The sequence below is a fragment of the Mytilus galloprovincialis genome, chromosome 14, assembly GCF_965363235.1.
Source record: "Mytilus galloprovincialis chromosome 14, xbMytGall1.hap1.1, whole genome shotgun sequence".
Lineage (NCBI taxonomy): Eukaryota > Metazoa > Mollusca > Bivalvia > Mytilida > Mytilidae > Mytilus > Mytilus galloprovincialis.
In genome coordinates, this window is record NC_134851.1 from 3,140,749 (window position 1) to 3,163,172 (window position 22,424).

General features: G+C 31.4%; 1 protein-coding gene across 30 annotated transcripts in view; it reads right to left on the reverse strand.

The window, feature by feature from the left end:
- Window positions 1–3,592: 3,592 nt before the first annotated feature.
- The window catches only part of LOC143059080 (tensin-3-like), a 208,572-nt gene continuing 189,740 nt past the window's right edge, over window positions 3,593–22,424 (reverse strand). For 29 of the 30 annotated variants that reach the window (XM_076232557.1, XM_076232558.1, XM_076232560.1 and 26 more), the window contains 9 exons: window positions 12,888–13,060; window positions 12,436–12,522; window positions 11,065–11,286; window positions 10,616–10,693; window positions 10,092–10,130; window positions 8,717–8,800; window positions 8,125–8,293; window positions 7,630–7,698; window positions 3,593–6,751 (listed from right to left, as the gene is read on the reverse strand). In XM_076232557.1, coding sequence (XP_076088672.1) covers window positions 6,562–6,751; window positions 7,630–7,698; window positions 8,125–8,293; window positions 8,717–8,800; window positions 10,092–10,130; window positions 10,616–10,693; window positions 11,065–11,286; window positions 12,436–12,522; window positions 12,888–13,060 — 1,111 coding nt within the window. In that variant the 3' untranslated portion in view covers window positions 3,593–6,561. The remainder of the gene's footprint in view (window positions 6,752–7,629; window positions 7,699–8,124; window positions 8,294–8,716; window positions 8,801–10,091; window positions 10,131–10,615; window positions 10,694–11,064; window positions 11,287–12,435; window positions 12,523–12,887; window positions 13,061–22,424) is intronic. The other variant, XM_076232543.1, reaches the window with a different exon arrangement.

Here is a 22,424-nt window from a genome sequence, read left to right on the forward strand (position 1 = left end):
TATAGTATGAAAAAAAAAACAGACCAAAACACAAAAATTTAACTATAACCACTGAACCATGAAAATGAGGTCAAGGTCAGATGACACCTGCCAGTTGGACATGTACACCTTACAGTCCTTCCATACACCGAATATACTAACCCTATTGCTTATAGTATCTGAGATATGGACTTGACCACCAAAACTTAACCTTGTTCACTGATCCATGAAATGAGGTCGAGGTCAGGTGAAAACTGTCTGACAGACATGAGGACCTTGCAAGGTACGCACATATATCAAATATAGTTATCCTATTACTTATAATAAGAGAGAATTCAACATTACAAAAAATCTGAACTTTTTTTTCAAGTGGTCACTGAACCATGAAAATGAGGTCAAGGACATTGGACATGTGACTGACGAAAACTTCATAACATGAGGCATCTATATACAAAGTATGAAACATCCAGGTCTTCCACCTTCTAAAATATAAAGCTTTTAAGAAGTTAGCTAACGCCGCCGCCGCCGCCGGATCACTATCCCTATGTCGAGCTTTTTGCAACAAAAGTTGCAGGCTCGACAAAAACGATAAACAGAGAAACTTTAAACAGTAAACATGTTCTATAAAATAGGATCTCCAAACTATAAGATACTACTGTAAGATATATGTGTTATAGTAGTCGTCAACTTGGTCTAAATCATAAATTGTCTATTTGCAGGATATAATACCATTGAAAGATTTGTTTACCATTTGTTTGCAGAGACTGATGTCACTTAAATTCCTGGATGGGGTTGATAAGATTAATTTTAAATCAATATTTATTGTTTTTTCGGAAACTTTTAGTTAAAAGTTTTGTCGAGCCTACGACCTCGGTCGGTCGACATGGGATTAGTGATATCGGTGGTTGCGTATGCATGACTGTAATGTGTTCATGTCCACCTGGCAGGTGCCATCTGACCTTGACCTCATTTTAATGGTTTAGTGGTTATAGTTAGGTTTTGGTCATTTTTTCTCATATTGTATGCAATAGGTCAACTTTGGTTGGTGTAAGACAAAATTTTACGATGTACATGTCACTCTGACATAATTTTTGTGACCTTGACCTAATTTTTACGGTTTATTACTCTTAGTTAATTTCTTGCTTTATGTCGGTCTTTTTTTTTAAAATATTATTAGCGATAGGTCAACTATATTTTGTGTAAAGATTGATTGTAAGGTGTATATATTCGTCTGGCAATTATCGTTTGACCATGACCTTGTTTTCATTGTTAATTGTTCAATATTAAGTTTAACTGCTTGCGTTTGTTTCTTAGATACAACGCAAACTATAAAGGGCCAAAAATCATTCAATCGGGAAAACCAACGGTATAATCTATATAAAAAACGTAAAACGAGAAACAATTATAAACCACATCAACAAACGACTTCAGACAGTGCAAATATTTGCAGCGGGTTCACACGTTTTAATAGTACCAAACCTCAACCCTTATCTGAAACATAAGTGTAACACAACAACATAGAAAGACACACTATAAAATATCAATTGGAATGTATGGTTTCTTTGCTCCCTTGGTATCATCTGATCATTTCAGATATTTTATCGAAAAGTTTGTGATCCTATCTATGTACAAATTATTCTGTTTAAAGCTTACCAGCTTGTAGTCTTAAAGGAGAAGTAGCGTGACAAACCCATTTGCTTTATGACCAAACCAGCCAGAATTGTAACCCATATTCTACAACATGTTAACACCTGAGTATATAATAGGTTAAAGACATTCATAACTTGGTCAGGGAATACTACACACTAGTGTATTCTACAACATGTTAATACCTGAGTATATAATAGGTAAAAGACATTCATAACTTGGTCAGGGAATACTACACACTAGTGTGTCTGACTCTCAACATAGTACTCATAGAACAACTATGTAATGTGTATGCCCAATTTATGGGCATTATGATTTCTGGTCTGTGTGTCCATTCGTCCGTCCAGCTTCAGGTTAAAGTTTTTGGTCAAGGTAGTTTATGAAGTTCAATTAACTTGCCTGAAACTTAGTACAGATGTTTTGTATGATATGATATTTCTAATTTTAATGCTAAATTAGCGTTTTGACCCCAATTTCACAGTCCACTGAACATACACAATGATAGTGCGATGGGGCATCCGTGTACTAACACTGACACATTCTTATTTATCCTACATCACTTAAGGCAACAATTACAATTCAGTAAACTCCAAGAATGAAATTATCTCGAAAAATCAAATGATCTTGGAGGAGTTTTGATGATTTCCAGTTGAATCAAAAGGCTAATCATGTATACCCCATTCACTGTGTTGTGCTATAGTATACGTAAAATTAACGAAGTGATGATTTCAACTTCACTATTTGAAACTCTTGGTTCAATAGTTTCCTTGTGAGCAGCAACCCTCTATCAAGGAAAAAATGATAGGAAATACTATATACAGGCGCTGTTCAAATTTTGCTACACAGAAATGGAAAGTTTACAATTGGGAAGCTGAAATCATCTCTTTTGTCATACAGTTTTGGTTTTAACTGACCCTCATTGTCAATAGTTCTGTATGTAAGTCAAGATATGAGGCCGACTTAACTGTATCTGTAGTATCCTTTATCTCTATGCACTCAACTGAATACATTTTTCTTATCAAGAAAGATTTTTTTCAAGAATTTTCTTTTATATATTTGAACAACTGAAATTTTGATTGTTTTGTCCGATTAATTTTTTAAATTTCATAAATTGAGAATGGAAATGTGGAATTTGTCAAGGAGACAGATTTGGGAACAGCTCATAATAAGTCAATGGTATTTGGTATGCAGTTGTATTAGCATTGGTACATCTCATTTACATGGAGATTGTTTACCCATATAACTCAGTCATGGTTCATTGACTTTGAATATTGCATTAAACTTGTGTAAGATGTTAGAGTACTGCTATTTTGATTGCAACATTTGCATAATCAAAATTACAAAAAGGCAAGACATATCTCTGTGATAACAGTTAATATTTGTTATTTTTACCTTCGTTTTATTATGCCCCACTTAGGGGCATTATGTTTTCTGGTCTGTGCGTCCGTCCGTCCGTCCGTCCGTCCGTCCGTTCGTTCGTCCGTCCGTCCGTCCGTCCGTCCGTCCGTCTGTCCCGCTTCAGGTTAAAGTTTTTGGTCGAGGTAGTTTTTGATGAAGTTGAAGTCCAATCGACTTCAAACTTGGTACACATGTTCCCTATGATATGATCTTTCTAATTTTAATGCCAAATTAGAGATTTTACCCCAATTTCACGGTCCACTGAACATAGAAAATGATAGTGCGAGTGGGGCATTCGTGTACTGAGGACACATTCTTGTTTTATCTAACCCATATTTTAATAAACTTTTAAAAACTTTAAATAATTCTAAGATTTACCCACTTTTGTAAATACTCCCTATTACCCAGTAAGGGGTGTTCCTAAGATAGGAAGCTTATACATCAGAAAGAAAGACAACAATCCAACCAAAGAACAGAAAACAGCTCAAGGCCACCAATGGGTCTCCAGCAGAGCGAGAATTCAGTCCTTTTTCCAACAAATCTATGGCCATATCAAAATAACAAATAATTCATAAATATGGACTTTATTCTTCTTTATATAACCACATATAACTTGTTTATTGTAACAATCCTACTGTTTTATTCTTCACAATATAAAATCAAAGCTAAATAATGAGTTTGCATGGGGTTTACCGTTTTCTATACAATCCTGTCTACTCTGTTAATAATTCAATTCACCTGATTGATAGGAGACATTTAAAGGTTTGTTTTCTTTATAAACCTGTATACCGTGACCATTTCAGTTCTTACCTGTCTATTGTGACCATTTCAATTCACAATGGTAGACATTCATAGTTAGTCCCTTTAGTATAAGTGGTAAAAAAATACGTTTTTTTACTAGAAAATAAATTATGACAAAATATCACAACTTATCTTTATGTTTATTAAATTTGAAAAAAAACTCTTCCAAGATTTTGTTTAAGGTGGAAAACTTTAAAAAAAGAAAAGAAATGTTTAATTTATAAGGAATAAGGTTCATTTTTAGAAAAGGGAATATACTTGATTTAATTTGTAGAAATGTCATAATCTATCAACCGGTGACCCAAAGTATTCACAAAAGGGAGGTAATTATGTCAATTAAGGGAGATAACTAATGTCCAGACTGGGGAATTTGTTACAATAGAAAATTTAAACTATTTTTGAGGTAATTCTTTTTCAAATCTCTTGCTTTAAATAAAGACAAAATAAACTCCAGTCTATACAAAAACAAAAGCATTTTATACCTGTACATCAAACAAGGGGCCATAAAAAGGGCAATGATATTGCTGTCACATTGAAATTTGCATATAAAATTAGAATATTTGTAATCTACAGTTTAAAATATATAGAACAATCAATTATTTAAATAGTTCTAACAATGTCTTTGACCCCTATTTCAGCCAGATCTATGGTTTTGGACTTTACATATAGCATGTACATAAAACATTATAGCACTATACACATTATATATATACTGAATGTCAAATGTATGTTAGAAAATTTTGCAGACAAACGACAACCTTTATCGTAACCATGGTAACTATAGATACAATTTTACAATGAAACACATGTTTTACCAAAACAAATATTGAGATTATGTACATTTTTTTTCAACTAAATTGCACCAAAAGCAAGCAAGCTTACAATTATATAAAATTCATACAAAAATATGAAACAGGCAATGAGTAATTTTTTATTTCTAACTAAAGAAGGAATTAGAAATTAACTACGGAATTTAATTACCTTACTTCCTCTTTTAACTGTAAAAATTAAATTTGAAATTTAAATCATTTGAAGGTTTGAAAATTACAAAAGATTCATTTAAAATTTTATATAAATATTTTAAATTTGATCAATTTATAATTTGCTTAGTTTTAAAATTGATGACCTTTAGTCTTTAACTCATCCTTCACTCAAATCTTAATTTGTTTAATTCATTGTCACAAAGGACTGAAAAAAGGTAAACTTCCTTCTATTTTGAGATCTATATATTTTTTCTGTGTCAAAAAATGATGATGGTTCTAAACAAGACTTAGACATCTCAACAACACACATAAAATACAACTATTGTTTCTCCTACGTAACTAAAGGCAAGACTTGTGTGAGATGACTGACAGTTAAATGCGTATAAAACCCGTAAATGGTATATTAAAGCAGAGGCGATACGAGATACATGGCATGAAGAGGATAAAAATAAAATATGTCAGAAATATCTAAAAATTTGGTATCACATTTAACTAAACATGTAGATCTATAAGTGTACATACACTTAAATGTTTGTCAACAACAAAAACATTTTGAACTTTTGAACCTTCCACTCGGCACAATAACTAAATAACGAAAGCGGGAAAGGGTCAAAACTTTTAGCGAAAACAGAGTTGAATAAACTCAAATCAATACGAGGAATAAATTTCTTCCTCTCGAAAGTAAACTCAATCATACAACAGAAATCATATATAAACAACAAGCTTTTTTTAAATGTTCTAAGGGGCCCTCCCTTATTTGCATATATCTCAGTGCTAAAAAGTCAGCTTTATAAATACTAAACACTGCACTAAAACAAAGTTTATACAAAGTCAGCTATATCAAATGAACTCTTTTCTTAAATATAGAATTTCTTATACACATATATAATAATGAATAATTAAAACAAATGAACATCTACATCCACACATGTAATAATTATGTATAATAAATACATTTAATTTGCATATTCATATTTTTTATGCTAATTAAAAAAAAAAAAAATATTCTTTGCCATTCGATTTATCTCAAAAGGCACATATAAATTTTCTCCCCAATTTTTAAACATTAGACAAGAAGGAATATGTTGACACAAAAATCCTTTTTTAGGGACCTTGGATCTTTTATTTTTAGGATTCATGGGATTGAACCCTATGTTAACCTTTAACCTTTTCGTTCAAGGTATAACCTTTTGTATCCCTTCCAATCCCCCCTTAAATTGTTTTCTTTATAATTTTTATTGAAACTTTCTAGGCTCACATGAATAAACTAATTTCTACAAAATGACAGCAATCACTCCTGTTTATACAAACAAACATAACATGATATACGTAAACAATAAAAAATAAACAAACATTTATATATCATTAACAACATAAAGCTCATCAGAGTTGTAAATATATACTAAAGCATTAAAAAAATTCCATTTTCAATATGGCCACTTGCAGCAATGAATGTCAAGGCCGTTCAACTCAAACCTGGTGTTACAACATGTACTTGATGAAGTTAATTACCCTCGTTATTCTCATCAGATAACTAATCTTGTTAATTCTAAAATTAGATCTTTTAAACAGTTATCTGGATCCGTCATCTGTGACATAGTTCTGTATTTTTACCAACATGAGAGTTGAAATAAATGAAAACATTTATAAAAACAAACAAATTATATATGTCGCTTTTCCAATATTTCTTTACACATATTTGTAGCTGGAGAATGCCAATATATATGAAAAACAAATAATTATCACATTTGGTTCATTTCTTGCTGCTTTGACCAATCATAATTTTTGTAACAAAGTTGACTATGGCTGAAGCTGGTTGTTCAGGGTCAAGTTCAGCAAACAGATGACATGCATTGTCTGAGGCACCACTATGTTTCCTAGCAACAAATCCAAATACCCTGCTTTCTAGTTGAACTCCTGCTATATCTGCATCTCTCTTCCATCTAAAGGAAAGAAAAAATAAGTTAAATTAAATACAATCTTATTTTTCGTGTTTAGCCATTACTAACCCATTTTGTAGCGATTAAAATTCACGGGTTACAAATCTGAAGATTTATATTTGAGTTATTTTTCCTTTGTTTGAAAATAAATTGCCTGTGAAAATTTGTAGTTTTACAGTATTTAATAAGAAGATTTGGTTTGGTTGGAGACAACTATCTGTTAAAGAGTCCCAAATGATGTGGATGTAAACAACTATAGGTCATCTAACTTCTTCAACAGTGAGCAAAACTCAAACCATATATGCTCAAAATACAATATTTTTTTAAAGAGAAAGCAGAAAGCAGGCAAACCTCATCAACCAATATAAAATTAGGGGATGAAATTTAACTGTACAGTTACATGTATCATATTTATGGTGCATGAGTAATAATGTATGGTACACAAGGAATGTTGAATGGTTTTTAAATTAAAGTTCATTTTATTAAAGATATTTTCATTTTAACTCCAATTTTCCCAAACATGTTATATTGTAATTTTTTAACATGGCTAATCATATATGAGTTAAATGGAAAAGGGTAGGTTGTTTAGGTACCAGGTTTGTAACAACATAAGCAACACGATGTGTGCCACATGTGGGGCAGGATCTGTTAGCCTTCTGGAGTACCTAAGATCCCCCCAGTTTTTTGGTGGGGTTTGTGTTGCTTAGTCTTTAGTTTTCTATGTTGTGTCGTATGTACTATTGTTTGTCTTTTAATTTTTTAGCCATGACGTTGTCAGTTTATTTTCAATTTATTAGTTTGACTGTCCCTCTGGTATCTTTTGCCCCCCCTTTTATGGAGTATGGTGTATGATTAAATTGGATTATCTCCCTTTAACTTACTTCCTTCCTTCTGGATCCATCCCACAGTATGTTACAGCTGACACAGGGTAATGTCTTCTAAAGAATAATCTGTGGAAAAAATAACATGTTTTAAAAAACTTATATCAATATTGTCATTCAATCTTAGTGCTTTTATCATATCTAAATTACTATGAACATTAAAATTCATGGTTAACGAGAACATGTCTATTTTGATGGTCATAATTTTTGGGTTTATTCTCTTTCTAAAAACTCAAAATTTATATAAATGTATTATTTCGACTCAAATAGTTGCATACTTTGCAATGATAAATACCTCACAATAATTTCTGAATTTAAAGTACTATAATTTGACACAACATGGAAGCTTGAATTCATATTACACATACAGAACATCTACAATTGATTGTTGAAAAAAGGAGATTGTCAGAAAAATGATAACGATTAAAATTTTTTCTTCAATTTACTTAAATTCAATAACAAACAAACTAAAGTCTATATATTTAGGTAACTTACTTTCGTTGGTTGTCTGTTAATGTGATACCCTGGTTAGAAACTTTAAAGTGGACCACTGTTGATGTTGGTGGTGGGCCCATTTCAGAGGTCAATTTTAATGCCCTGGCTACAGCTTGTGGGCCTGTTAATGACTCTGTGTCTATTGAGTTAATGTATAACACATTGCAAGCTGAAAATAGAAAAAATATTGTATGTTTAGAAATTGTTTCAAGTTGCTCTTTAAATAATTTAATATAAACAAGAATGTGTCCATAGAACATGGATTCCCAACTTGCACTATCATTTGTTATGTTCAGTGGACCGTGAAAATTGAGATCAAGACTCTAATTTGGCATTAAAATAAGACAAACCATCATTAGGAAAATGTGAACTAAGATTCAAGTTTGATTGGACTTTAAAACTTGATCCTAATGTGTTACCTGAAAACTTTATTTGCTACAGTCGAATCAAACAATGAAGTTTTTAACACAATAAGGTTAAATAATTTCTTTAATTTATATAAGAATTACAATAATGCTGAAAGCAGCACGCTAAAGTGACACTTCTAAGAAAGTTATGACTTTGGGTCATAAGTGAGACAAGACCAACATACCTGCTCCCTGTGCTAGGAGAGCTGCAGCAGAGGATGGTAGTTCTGATGTGTGTGACATGTCCATACTGCTCTCCATAGTTTGATCTGTAACAACAAAAATACCAATGAATAAAATTGAGAAAGGAAATGGGGAATGTGTCAAAGCGACAACAACCCGACCATAGAGCAGAAAACAGCCAAAGGCCACCAATGGGTCTTATATATTTCTAACTGGTCACAAGTGTACCAAACATAGAAGTACAAACAAAGAAATAATTCATTTTACAAATCTTTTCTGTTTTACAATTATCTAGCCCAAATGTTTCTATTTAGTTTTAAATTACCACACAAAATTCCATGAGTTATGGTTTCCGATATCTTTGTTTTATGTTCCTTCTTGAGCAGAGCATTAGGTTTCTGATATGAGTGTGTTTGTAATCAATTGAAGCAATTAAGTATACATGAAGTTGCTTTGAACTGTAGGTTATATGAATAATGTTCATAATGTATGAGTTTTTGTCCCATAGCATATAATATTGTTCGACTATAAGCAACTGTTATTCTGCTTGTTAAACCCTCTTATTTGCATGTATTTTGAGATATTCCTAACTTATTTATGCCAAAGCTAAATGTTTTCTTCATCTAAAAGGAAGCTATTGAACCATAGACATGAATTAGGCATCACAGGGCATAGCATGTTCACTTGAAACTTGATACAAAATTTCTGAAAGCTATGAAGTTCTTAAGAAAAATGAATTCCAAATTTAATGTGACGAACTTTAAAACAAAGGACAGGTAAAGTAGTATATATCTCCCTAATTCCAATATCTTGCTTGTTAAGAAATGCATAGTTGTCTCCCTTCTTAAAGACTATAGCCCTCCTACTTCTACTAAAGGAGTGTTTTACAATCTTGACCACTGATGAGGGTCTTGCACGATTGGTATAGACATTGTTATATTTTAATTTTCCATAATATATTTGTTATCAAAACTGTTCAAACACTTATATATATATGTAAACTACTGTATGCATTTCAGGTTGCAGAAAAAAGCTTAAAATTCTACAGCTGGAATACAGAATGCGAGGATAAATATATATTCAAATCTGGGACAATATAAAAGTATTGAAAGAGAAGTAACTCAAAAAAAAAAAAGTAATGTCTTTTCAGAGGAAAATCCAATTTTCATGCTTATCATTACAGAACTAAAATAAAATGTTCCCTTAATGTGCACAAAAGAAAATATTGTAAAAGTAGAAGTTCCTGAGGAGGTTGATTTCTATTAAGAGAGACATGCTTATTTTCTCCGCTTGCATAAATTGTTCTAGTAAGTGTAATAAGTTTGAATGCTTGATAGAATGGCCATGCATAAGAGAGGGATTGTATTGACTTTTCACCTTCATAAACTGGAACATGGGGGACAAATCTTGGTAAAACTGTTGATTAAAATGTGCATTGTTAAAATCATTGTCTATTTGAATTTACATTGAAGAAAAAACTAAATTTGGTGGATTCTCAAGGATTCAGAAATAATTTGTTCTCAATTTACTAATGATTTAGCACACCCGTATTCTAATTACATACTTTTATCAACAACAACTGCTATTTATCCATTTTATAAATTTATAGATCTTCCAAAACTTCGGTTTTATATAACTATTTCAGAAAAGAGACATCAAAAAACAATACTGCCCCAATATTACTACTTTTGTCTGCTCAAAATTGTCTCCCTTTTCGTGGATATACATTTTGACTTTTAGTTTGACTATTATACACGAGGAACCTTAGGACACAGTATCAAAGATCAAATGCATTTTGAATTACTTTTCATTAATAAACCTTTTTCATTCTAAGTTATCTCCCCTTTTTGACCTTAAGTATAATGAACAGTCCCATCATGTGTGGTTTAGAGTATACTTACCAACTTCTGGTAGTACCAGTTTACATGGCAGAGCTAATGGAGTTATTGAGTGTTGGTAAACAAGTGATGCTAAGCTACCTGTAAAACAAAATATCTAATGAGAAATTGGTCTACAGTATAAGTTTTTAGGTGTCACATGTAATGTATACAACACAGAAATACACATTCAATAATTTTTCACTGAATGTTCAAAGTTTCAGTAAGTTTTCGGCTCATAATTTCAATGAAGGAAATATGACAATCCGATTCAATACTCTTTCTGCTACTCATCTTTATTCAAATATACTGTTTGTCACATAGATATTACAGATTTATTCCCTTTTTCTGTGTTTTCCTTCGAAGTATTTCTTTTTAAAAAATATTGAGCAAAATCCTTTTTAATTCTCTTTATGTTTAATAATATGCAACAATTAAATGAAATAATTAAATAAATCATACATGAAACTTACCAAACACAGGTTCATTGCTACAACCACGTAACCGAACCCCTTTTGGCGTTGGTTCAATGAGGAAGTGACGAACTAAATCTGCGGCTGGATCACCTGATGATTTTGTCTGGACACCGGCAGGTATCGTAGCTACTTTTAAGGCAAGACCAAAGGCTCCGGGGAAAGAGTTACTGTCCCTTACAACAAATGTACCAGGGGATTTGTCTTTCAACATCTGAATGGCTGAAATAGAAAAATAATGATAAATCATAAGGGTCACTGATTGAGATTTCAATTTGTCTTTAAATTAGATGGTGGGGTTCATGGTGCTCAGTCTTTTGTTTTCTATGTGCTTTGTGTACTATTGTTTGTTTGTCTTTTTTCTTTTTCGGCCATGGCATTTTACGATTGTTTTTCAACTTATGAATTTGAATGTCCTTTTTGTATCTTTCACCTCTCTTACTTTATATATATTGCTGGCTATCTCTTAGCATTGAAAGTATTATCTACACTATAAATAAAATATAGGTAGATAAAGAATTATGTATGATAGTCAATGAGACAACCCTCTTACAAAGGTGACAAAGTAAACATCCTCAAGCCTTTACTAATGCATAAATTCCCATTATGTAAGGAAAACAGTCAAAGTACCGTATACATTTTGTAATAGTAAACCAGATGTGAAAAGTCAAAAGAGAAACTAAAAAATTGAATCTTTAGTCTTTAGATCACAATAATACAAGTTTTTGTGATTTTAATCTCATCAAATGTTATGGATGGAATAGTAATATGTTTGGCAGTCAAAAGGCAATGAGATAATGTCCTTCATACTTTTGAAATGTGTAGGAATAATACCAATGAGACAACTCAATGTCTTTTTAGTATAAAGTAGGGGGCGGGTCAATTTATCATTCTGCAGTATGCAAGAATAAAAGGACTTGTAATGACAACATTATCAAGACTACAATGCTAGTATCGTCTAATTTAATGTGAAGGGGAGATTTGAAATATTTAACTTGTTCCCTGGTTATATTTGCAATGTATCAATATTTAGATGTAAGGGAGATACATTTAGAAGACTGTAATAGTTTCTTCCCTGGTTGCAAACAAATGGAAGTGTTTTACTACCTTGACTGGCTATACAGCCCTTGTATCTTCGGTCCCCTGGTTACATTTGGCATTTACCAACATTTTATTTAAGGGGAGATAATTTTAAAGTTATGTAATAGTTTAAGTACCTTCTTCCCTGGTTATTTTTGGAATGTACCAATATTTGGATGTAAGGGGAGATTACTTTTAGTTGATTGTAATAGTTACCTTCATCCCTTGTTATATTTGGCATGTACCAATATTTAGATGTAAGGGGAATAACTTTAAGATTGTAATAGTTACCTTCTTCCCTGGTTATATTTGGCATGTACCAATATTTGGATGTATTCTTTACAAACTTTGGAGTGGCATGTACTGCATCATTGTTGTCTGAAAATAAAGTAAAAAATAAAAATATGATAATGGCAATAGCTTATTTGTTAATTCAGGTCTAAAAATTCCTTTTTACAATTTCGCACAGCCATATATATAATCATGCAACATTGATTTTTCCAATTTGACAATTCACATTGTAAAAGGTTATGATTGCAAGAATATGTAAAACAGCCATCACAAATTCAATGCAGAATTTCCACAAATTCAAAAGAAAGTGTTGGTTGTGCTGAGCTAATCATTCCAATTTCCATCAAAATATTATCGAAAATATAAGATTTTGTGACTTCTTAGTGTCAAATGGCACTTTTAAAAACTAGTCAAAATCTGATTTTATTTCCCCATAATCCATTTGACCTTACCTGCTAGTGAGGTTAGACTTCCTCTTCTGGACAAACCAAAGTAGACACTAGGTGAACTCTGACCTGTCATAGAGTGGGGCCCAGGACTTAGAGCGCCCCCTGAACTGGAAGACATGTTGTGAGCTACATGTAGTTGCTGGCGTAACTGATTCAAAGTCTCTGGTGAGTGTGGGCTGAAAAATAAAAAAAGAATAAATTTTACAATTTTAATAAAACACAATATGGTGGTTTCATAAATTTTTGTTGGGTACCAATTTTCACGGACTTTGAAGGTATCACAAACCATGAATTTAAATATTCACCATAAATATCATATAGTCTTGTATGTAGACTTTAGCAAAACAACAAGAACAAATATGCATGATCCTCAATCCACAAAAGTTGGAATCAACTTTCCAATCAATGAATTCATAGTATTTTTTAAAACTTTCAACACAATCTAAATAAAAAAAATGTACATTGGCAGATGCAGGAGGGGGGGGTCCGGGGCTGGAACCCCCCCCTTTTTTTTTGGCCGATCAATGCATTTGAATGGGAAAATATAGCTGGAACCCCCCCTTTACTCTGGGTTGGGAACCCCCCTTTTTAAAATGGCTGGATCCGCCCCTGATGTATACTAGCTAACTCAAAGCCTGATATCAGAATAGATGACTTTTTCGTGATTGACCTTGAACTTGCATTATCACATAACTTGCAATGAACTTGTCAAAAGTAAGTTATGCACTTACAAGTTGTCAGATGATGTTACCACAACTTCATGGGAAACTACTTTAAAACTACAATCATAGGTGGGGCATAAACAAACCCACATCAACATCTAGAAATACAAATACAATCTACAACAACAGCAACGTGTCTGTTAAATATCATTATTACAAAATCTTTAACAGTTTTTACAAGTTCTGAGTGTTTTGTTTTTATCTTACTTACTTCTTTAAGTATAAAATTCCCCCAAAATATTTTCACAATTCTGTTCAGTAATAAACTCTCACAATGTTATATAGAATTTCAATGTATCAATTCTTAAGAAATTTGATTTGAAAACCATGTTCTGAAATATTTCTTACCTAGTAAAAGTTGGCAAGTAACCTAAATTACCAATTTGAATTCCGATACAGTGTAATACTATTTCAAATGAGATTTTTACTGTTAAAATATTCAATTTATTTTTTATTTTTACTACTGGGAAGAATTTAAGTATTTGTTATACCTGTGATAGGTACTGAAGTATGAATGTGCATTTTATAAGATTAAATCCTTAAATAGTTTTAACACATATTGAACTTGAAGATGATTATTTCTACGGTAAGCGGAAATCTTAAAGTAAATTTATTGAACATCTCTTTTAAATGCAATCTAGTTAGGTCACACCAATATAACTTTTTGTTGGTTGGTTATATCTCTTAGGTCACACCAATATAATTTTTTGTGTTTATATCTCTTAGGTCAAACCAATATAATTTTTGAGGTTATTTCTCTACTAAATTTTCTCAGCTATTATCACTTGTACTTATCTTAGGTTGTAAACCTATTTTAATGAGAATAAATAGGGGCACCTGCTATACAAGCAGATGACAGTCCCAAACTTTATCTGCATTTAACAGACAAAAGTGTCTCTAAATGTTTAAAATCTTTTAAAGTTTAAAAGCACATAGTCTCTAGAATAACCAATGTACAGGCTCAAATTTAGCAAAAATTCATTAAAGATGTCAGAATTGCAGTTTGTTATGATACTAGAATCAAAATCAGGCCATCTTTGCCTGGCATGGTAGCAAGCACTTTAATGTAATTTTTTAACCAAGTCAGAATCACTGTCTCAGCATTTGGGAATGCTCAGTATGGAAAATACTTACATTCTTAATAAATGGAACCAGAAAATGTAACGCACATGCAAATCTGTACTAAATAATTGCAGTTCAAAGAAGAAAACACATTTATAGATACAAATGTTTTACTTTTGAAATCTTTGCAATTTTTACTAATTGATTTTATTTTCAATTTTTATCCCCTGCATTATTACACAATTAACCATCTGGTATCCATTCCAAATATTCACAAATATAACACAATAATAATGCATGGGCATTATATGCAATAGATTAAATCAAAGAACAAAAAGTCCTAAAAGATAGATACAATGTGAGTTTTACTTCATGATAGCAAGATCACTTCTCAGAAGCACTTTTAATAGGCAATTTATTGTCTAAAAATATATTAATCATTAAAGGTTTAAAAGACATTTTTCATTATCTAATAACAAAGATTTCTTAGGTGCAAGGACTCCTCTCTTTTATCTTACAACAAATAGACACAATATGTGCAGCTAAATGCAGATTTCCGATATAAATTGTGATAAGTAGCTTACTTTAATTGGCAAGTACATTTTTAATTAAAACATGCTCTTCGTTATCATGCTTGCCAAAAATGCCAACTGTTTAGCCAGAATTAATTGGGTGTTTTTTTTCTAACATTAGTTAATTGGCTAATTGCATAACTTTGAAGTGAGAAATGTATGTTCAGCATCATAATTAAAAGATTCTTGTCTTCAAAGGGCAATAACTCATGTGTCTTAAAATATTTGTTGGTTCAAAATTTCAAAATGCTGGCAAAGTACATGGAACCTCAAAGTTCTTTAGATATTTTAATTTCTAGACACAAGAAATTGATGCAGATAAGGGGTATACCTTGATACCAATGATAACTTACCAACTGAAAAAAATTCCAATAATAAGAGTGATGGAAGTCAACATGCCAACTGGCATTATTAAATTTACAATGTTAGTAAACTGTTATATCTGCATGAAAACCCACAATTGAGTATAAATTCAAAGAAGTTCACATCAAGTTGATAATGTGTACTACATATTTTTTAATTTCAAGTTGATGTGGTCTAACTTTCGGTTAGTTTTCACACAAGAAACTTTAACCTGGTGCTAAGAGTGGGGTCCCTTGAACTCATAATCTCAGTGTTAAAAGTACCCAGAGTCCTTCAAAGTACAAATATCATCAGTAATACAAACAATAAATAAATATCTATTCTATTATTGTTTCCAAATACAAGTACATCATTTAGTTAAGATTGACCACACCCTCTGCCAGAATTACCAGCAATAAATTTTAAAGGAATTATACCTTCTCTCATTATACCTTCTCTCCCACTTTTGCCAAAATGTCTATATCAATAAAATTCTCTACCCCACACCAGCAAATAGGTCCTGATCATAATCATAATAAAACCCACCCCTACCTCTAGCCTTGAAAAAAATGGGTCTTACCCTGTCAGATCTGTTACTAAATAATCCAGTCGAAATAAACGAAATCAACATAAATTATCTGCTCATTAGAAACCATCACTTTGTAAAATGAAAACACTTTTTTTTAAAACATTGAAGTCATTAAAAACCAGCAATACTCAACAAGATCACTAAGAAAATGTCCCACAGCAATATAATTCCCATAAAACATACAGGAAATTATCTGAAAATATATCAAAATATTTCTCTTTCAAAAGTATTAGATTTTTGCAAGCTAACGAAATTTCCTTATAACTTAGGGAGAACCAAACATCAATGTTTCACATTTAATTATAACATCCACGGCTAAACATGAATTCCAAATTTCCCTCAATTTTCAGTAGATTTCCTGGTGAACCCACATTGCTGGTTCTACCGAGTGATAATTATTCTTAAGTAATATAGATGTACATAAACAACATTCTAGATATATATAAACATTGTACCGATGTAATCAACCCATAGCTGTCTTCTCAATATATATAAACATTGTACCGATGTAATCAACCCATAGCTGTCTTCTCAATTAACTCTAGATACCATATCTCTTAATTGTTTCAACAGCATTAAACAATTTACTCATTTTCCTTGACATATATTGGTATCTAGTACCATTGTATATTATAGCAGCAAAATAGTGCTTACTGAAATTTTATTATTGTTTGTGGATAACTAATTTTTATGAATTTAACCTCAAATGGTTATATGTAAACCACAATTTATTTAATGTATTAATTATTATTTGTCCAAGGGCAATAACTCTCAATTTTTTTTTAGTTTGTTCAAAACATTTCATGAATTCAATCCTACAAAAGATGTCGACATGAGATAATAACAAAATAAATAATTTCCATATAATATCTATTTCTGAGGGGTATAACTTCTTTGAATGGCGCTGCACTGATTTCCAAATTTGTCTAAAACATTACTAATACAACCTGATATAAAATTTTATGAAAATGCAGGCAAGAATTGTACTTATGAGAGCTCTTATACAAGACATCTGAGGGACAGCAGATAAATTCTATCAGAGGCGCTCCCCTCCACCACTACAAATTTTGTCTACTTTGGGGGCCAGTGGCTCCCTCTCCCACTTTTAGAAATCCTGGATCCTCAGGTTGCATCGGGGATCATTAGACAGATTGCGGGACAGAAGGTCTTACAGAGGTCAAGTGTTTAGATATAAGGAGATGTGATATGAGTGCCAATGAGACAACTCTCCATCCAAATAACAATTTAAAAAAGTAAAGTATTATAGGTCAAGGTACAGAGTTTTGGCTCACATCGAACAGCAAGCTATAAAGGTACCAGAACATCACTAATGTAAAACCTTTCAAAAGTGAAAACCTCATATATATGTTATCAATATTTCTAATTTCCTACTACAAAATGTCTCACCTTAATAGTGGCATGCTTTTATTTTTATGAAACATTTACCAATGCAACTGTTTTAAAATTTGAACCAAAAAAATATGGGATTGTTTGTGTTACTAAATTCAAAATTATTTTAATCTTGACCTAGAACTGTTATAGCATATATAGATAACGCATGAATTTCCTACAATTTATCTTAATTTATTTATAAATTATTTACTTAAAAGGTAAACACCTAATTTATTACAATAAACATGAAATTGAGTACAAATTAATTTTACCTTGAGATTGCAGACATCAAACTTAAAAATCCTAAACAGCAGTCGTCAAACTTAAAAATCCCACTTCTGAATTAAGCCACAATTTATTTTCAAGGAAAATGATTTATTTTCATGTACTTGTAAATTGTAAATAACTGAACTATCAATGTTCAGATCAAGGACAATCAAAATAAAATAATTGGTACAAATAAGTTAACATGAGGCTCCATAAAGGATATGCTTAAAATTTAAGCCTGATCACCTAACCAATATTTAACCTCTTCAAATAAATTGCTTGAAATAAAAATCCTTATTATACAAAATATTATGAAATTTTATTGAGAATTTAACTTTACTTTAAATGAATAGTATCATAAATTCCTAACCCCCTGATTAACTCGTAACACTTTACCCCTCAGTGACCCTTATGATGTTCTGGATTTTTTCGTTTACATTTAGTTATACATATCAATACATATTCTATGGCCGAAACAGTAAATTTATTGACGAAACCATTTTTACTTGTCCCTACATCAAAGAAAACTTTTGAATCATAAAGTAGTAAAATTAATTCTATTTACCAACTGGATTTTCCCAAAACTTGGCCTGAATGTTGAAATAAAATTTCATTTCCTAGTCCATTATATAGAAGAGGTCATACAGTAAATTTGTTCATTTAACCTTTAATAGTAAATACTATTGACAAGATTTACAAGAAAAGAACTTAGTTTACCAGTATTTGTGAATGGTGGATTAAAGAAGCTCACTTGACAAAAATAAACCCCTCTTTACAGTTTTTGAAATAGTAGCCAGAGAATTAATTAAAGATCATCAAGTGGGTGAAATTACACATTATTACAGTTTTCTTGGATGAGTGATTGTATAAATCTCCTCAAATGTAAAGCATAATAAGTACCCATTTCAAATTTTATAATATGCACTATTCATCAAGTCCTTGTAAAATAATCCTGACAATGGAGCAAGCATAACTGTCTTTCATATATAATAGTTTGACCAAATCAAAATTAACTGACTTAATCCATCTATAATTCACATTTTCTGATCATACTTAGTCTCTGAGGTCATCCACTTTAAAACTTTTGTTTTAATCAACCTTGAAAAAGAGCAGAAGATTTTCATTTACTCACTGTATTGTAACAGCAGCTCTTCAAACGAGAATCATCCTTTTAATCACAAACTCTAATAAGAATGCTTTCAAAAACTACAAACCATTTAAAAACATGGACTTTTAAAGCCACAAGTTTTCACCACATAATCCATGAACTATTTACAGTGTCTATATAGACCAGCTGTTAATAATCTATATTTTACTTATAACAATACACAGTATATATGTATGTATGACTAACACTTATAGTCAATTGACAGTTGCACTGTTGACAACCTAGCAAATTAATTATAATATCTCTCATTCAGGTCACTCAAAGACATTGGAACATGTATGATTATCATAGGGAGGGAATATATTAACTTCAAAATGTCAGAATATTGGTCGTTAGACTAGTAGTCTGGTGCACTCTGATGCGACACTGCAAAAATCTTGTATCATTTATATCCTAAGAAAGATAGATGTGTAATGTCCAGTGGCAAATATTTAAGGGATATCTGAGGATGAGATTCAGGGGCGGATCCAGCCATTTTAAAAAGGGGGTTCTTAACCCAGGACAAAAGGGGGGTTCCAACTATATGTCCCCATTCAAAATGGATTGATCGGCCAAAACAAAGGTGGGGTTTCAACCCCCCGGAACCCCTCCTGGATCCGCCACTGAGATTGATATATGATATATTAAAGCCTACTTTGGACGGGGCAAGTCTTTGGTTTCAACTAGTCTACAACCAAATCTACACAGCAGCGTTCATATTATTTGGTGGATACCAGTTTTCAGGGATATACTGGAATTAAGAAACCACATATTTAAATGTCCACCATCAGCATAAGACTTTGGCACAACCACAAAATCATATATGCAAGAAAATACAACTTTTCCTCAATCCACAAAAATTCAGGTTACAATTACTTCAAAAAATCAATGAAACCACTAAGTACATGAACGAAAAAGCTTTAATATTTGTGTGCAACAATAAGAATACAGTTGTACTTGTGTTGAAGTGAGGACCTTGAACCAATAGTTAACAACATCCTGTTCTTTCATTTGATCTTTTAATCTATAGTTCTAAAGAAAAATGTTATTAAGTTCCATGTATGTACTGAAAGACTGCCTGTTCAAATATTTTAGAACTTCATAGTATATTTAAAGGTACATGTTCTTGAGAATGATTCAGCGGGGCTGGATTGGTAAGATAGGGTCGTTTTTTATAGACATTTGAAATAAATGATTGTAAGAGTTGCTCAATATGAATTTATATTTTGAAACATTTCATAAAAGGGGTGTTGTTTTGCCCACCCCTTGCCCCTACAACCAGTACCAACCATACTTGTTTGATTGTTGAATAATGTGGAAATAGAAAATACTACAACCTAAAAACTCTTACAAAATATTTTAAAATCATGTGAAAGTTTTAAGATGAATAAATTATAAATGATTGGTCTACTAACAGTTCTCTTAACAACTGTATATGCTAGAGCCTAGAGGCAAATATTTGTACAATATACAATACATTAAGATCATAATATTTAAAATAGAATATATGGTCCCCATTAGTTCAACGCAGGTCTTTAAATTCAAATACCTTTAATGTTAACATAGATCATTAAACATCAAAACAATATTTAAATTTTTAAAAGTTGAAAAAGTTACGCCAAACATTTTTACATAAGTCTGATTTTTTAAAATTGAGCAATGTTATTAACAAATAATTCTGATTTACCTTATGGAGATCAACTATCCACTATTATTATTTTATAGCGGCAATATCCAAGTCACATGTCGAGAAAATCTAGATTATGATTATGCCCCCTGGTAAACAATAAACATCCACAGTTACTACCTAAATACCACTCGACTCTATAAACGCTACCTTAATCCCTCAGGTAATAATGTCATTTACATATGTCAAGGGTCAAAGGATGTCGTCTTTGATAAAAAACCAATACCATGTGTGGCTGACAGCTAGTCCTGATCAGTTAGTGCCTCTAAACATCACAAGTACATGTAAGAAGTGAATATTTATTTACTTTAAGATGTATTACACCTCTCAGACTAAGAAATCTATCTGATGGATTAGCGACAGACTACAAAGGCTTGAGATAACGATCGTTTGTACATGTATTTGATGTTTTTTTTTACCTTTTGTGTAAACATATTTGTGATTTATATAGATTGATAGTATAAAGAGAATACAGATAACAAATTTTCATTCAGAGATATTTTTTACATCAGACAATTTTTTTCAATCTTTAAATACTTGAAAAAGTATCGATGACAATTCATTTTGTGTATTTACTTAATTATTACAATGAAAACAATATGATATCTTGTGAAAATACAAACTATTTTGATGGGGTGTCAATCACTTGACCTTCTGTTCTAAATGATCCTTTCCTGGGCAACATTTTTTTCTACTTGTTTTTGTCTTGCCTTTTTTGTTTTTTAATTTCAAAAGTCCCAGGACCATGACATGTAAGAATTGAAGTCTTATCTACATTAGATGTATTCCACCTCTCAGACTAAGAAATCTATCTGATGGATTAGGGACGACTACAAAGGCTTGAGATAACAATCGTTTGTACATGTATTTGATGTTTTTAGATCGTTTGTACATGTATTTGATGTTTTTAGATCATTTGTACCTATATTTGATATGCTTTTTTCTACCTTTATAGGTATTTGTAATTTACTTAGACAGATAGTATAAAGAGAATACAGATAACAAATTTTCATTCAGAGATATTTTTGTTTTACGTCAGACAGTTTGACTTTTTTTTAAATCAATTTATATACTTGAACATTAATAGTATCAATGACAAAAATATTGTGTATTTAAGGAATGACTGTAATATTTTTTCTGTCTATGAAGAAATAACATAAAAAATTTGGTGCACACTGAATAACGCGCGTAGCGGGTTATTTAACAGTGTGCACCACATTTTTTATGTTATTTCGAATAGACAGAAAAAATATTACAGTCATTTCTTATAATTTAATTCTAAATTCCATTTTAAACCGTAGAAAACCATGAAAAAACGTTGATGACGTCACAGTCACATGACTGAATTATGTCTATGGGCTCATAACAAAATAACGTCAGCCAATCAGAAGATGCGTTACATCCAAAATTAAATTATTTACTTATAATTACAATGGAAACAATATGATAAAGTACAAACCAAAAGTCTTAAACTCCTTTCTTCGACAAGCCTTTTATTTTTTTTTGAATCAACCCTTTTTTTAATTCTTTTTTTTGGTCTTGCCATTTTACTATTAAATTTTAATAAAGATTTTAAATTTAAAAGTATTAACCTTGCATTTAAAACTGTGAAAATTAAACTACCATACAAGTGGATCATGCCTTAATCAACAATGAGGATTGGTAGATTCAATGTGTAACATATTTTTTAGATTAAATGATAAGGGTCCGTTACATGAATTGCACAAGGAAACACCTTTGCTAAAATTCCATTCAATATA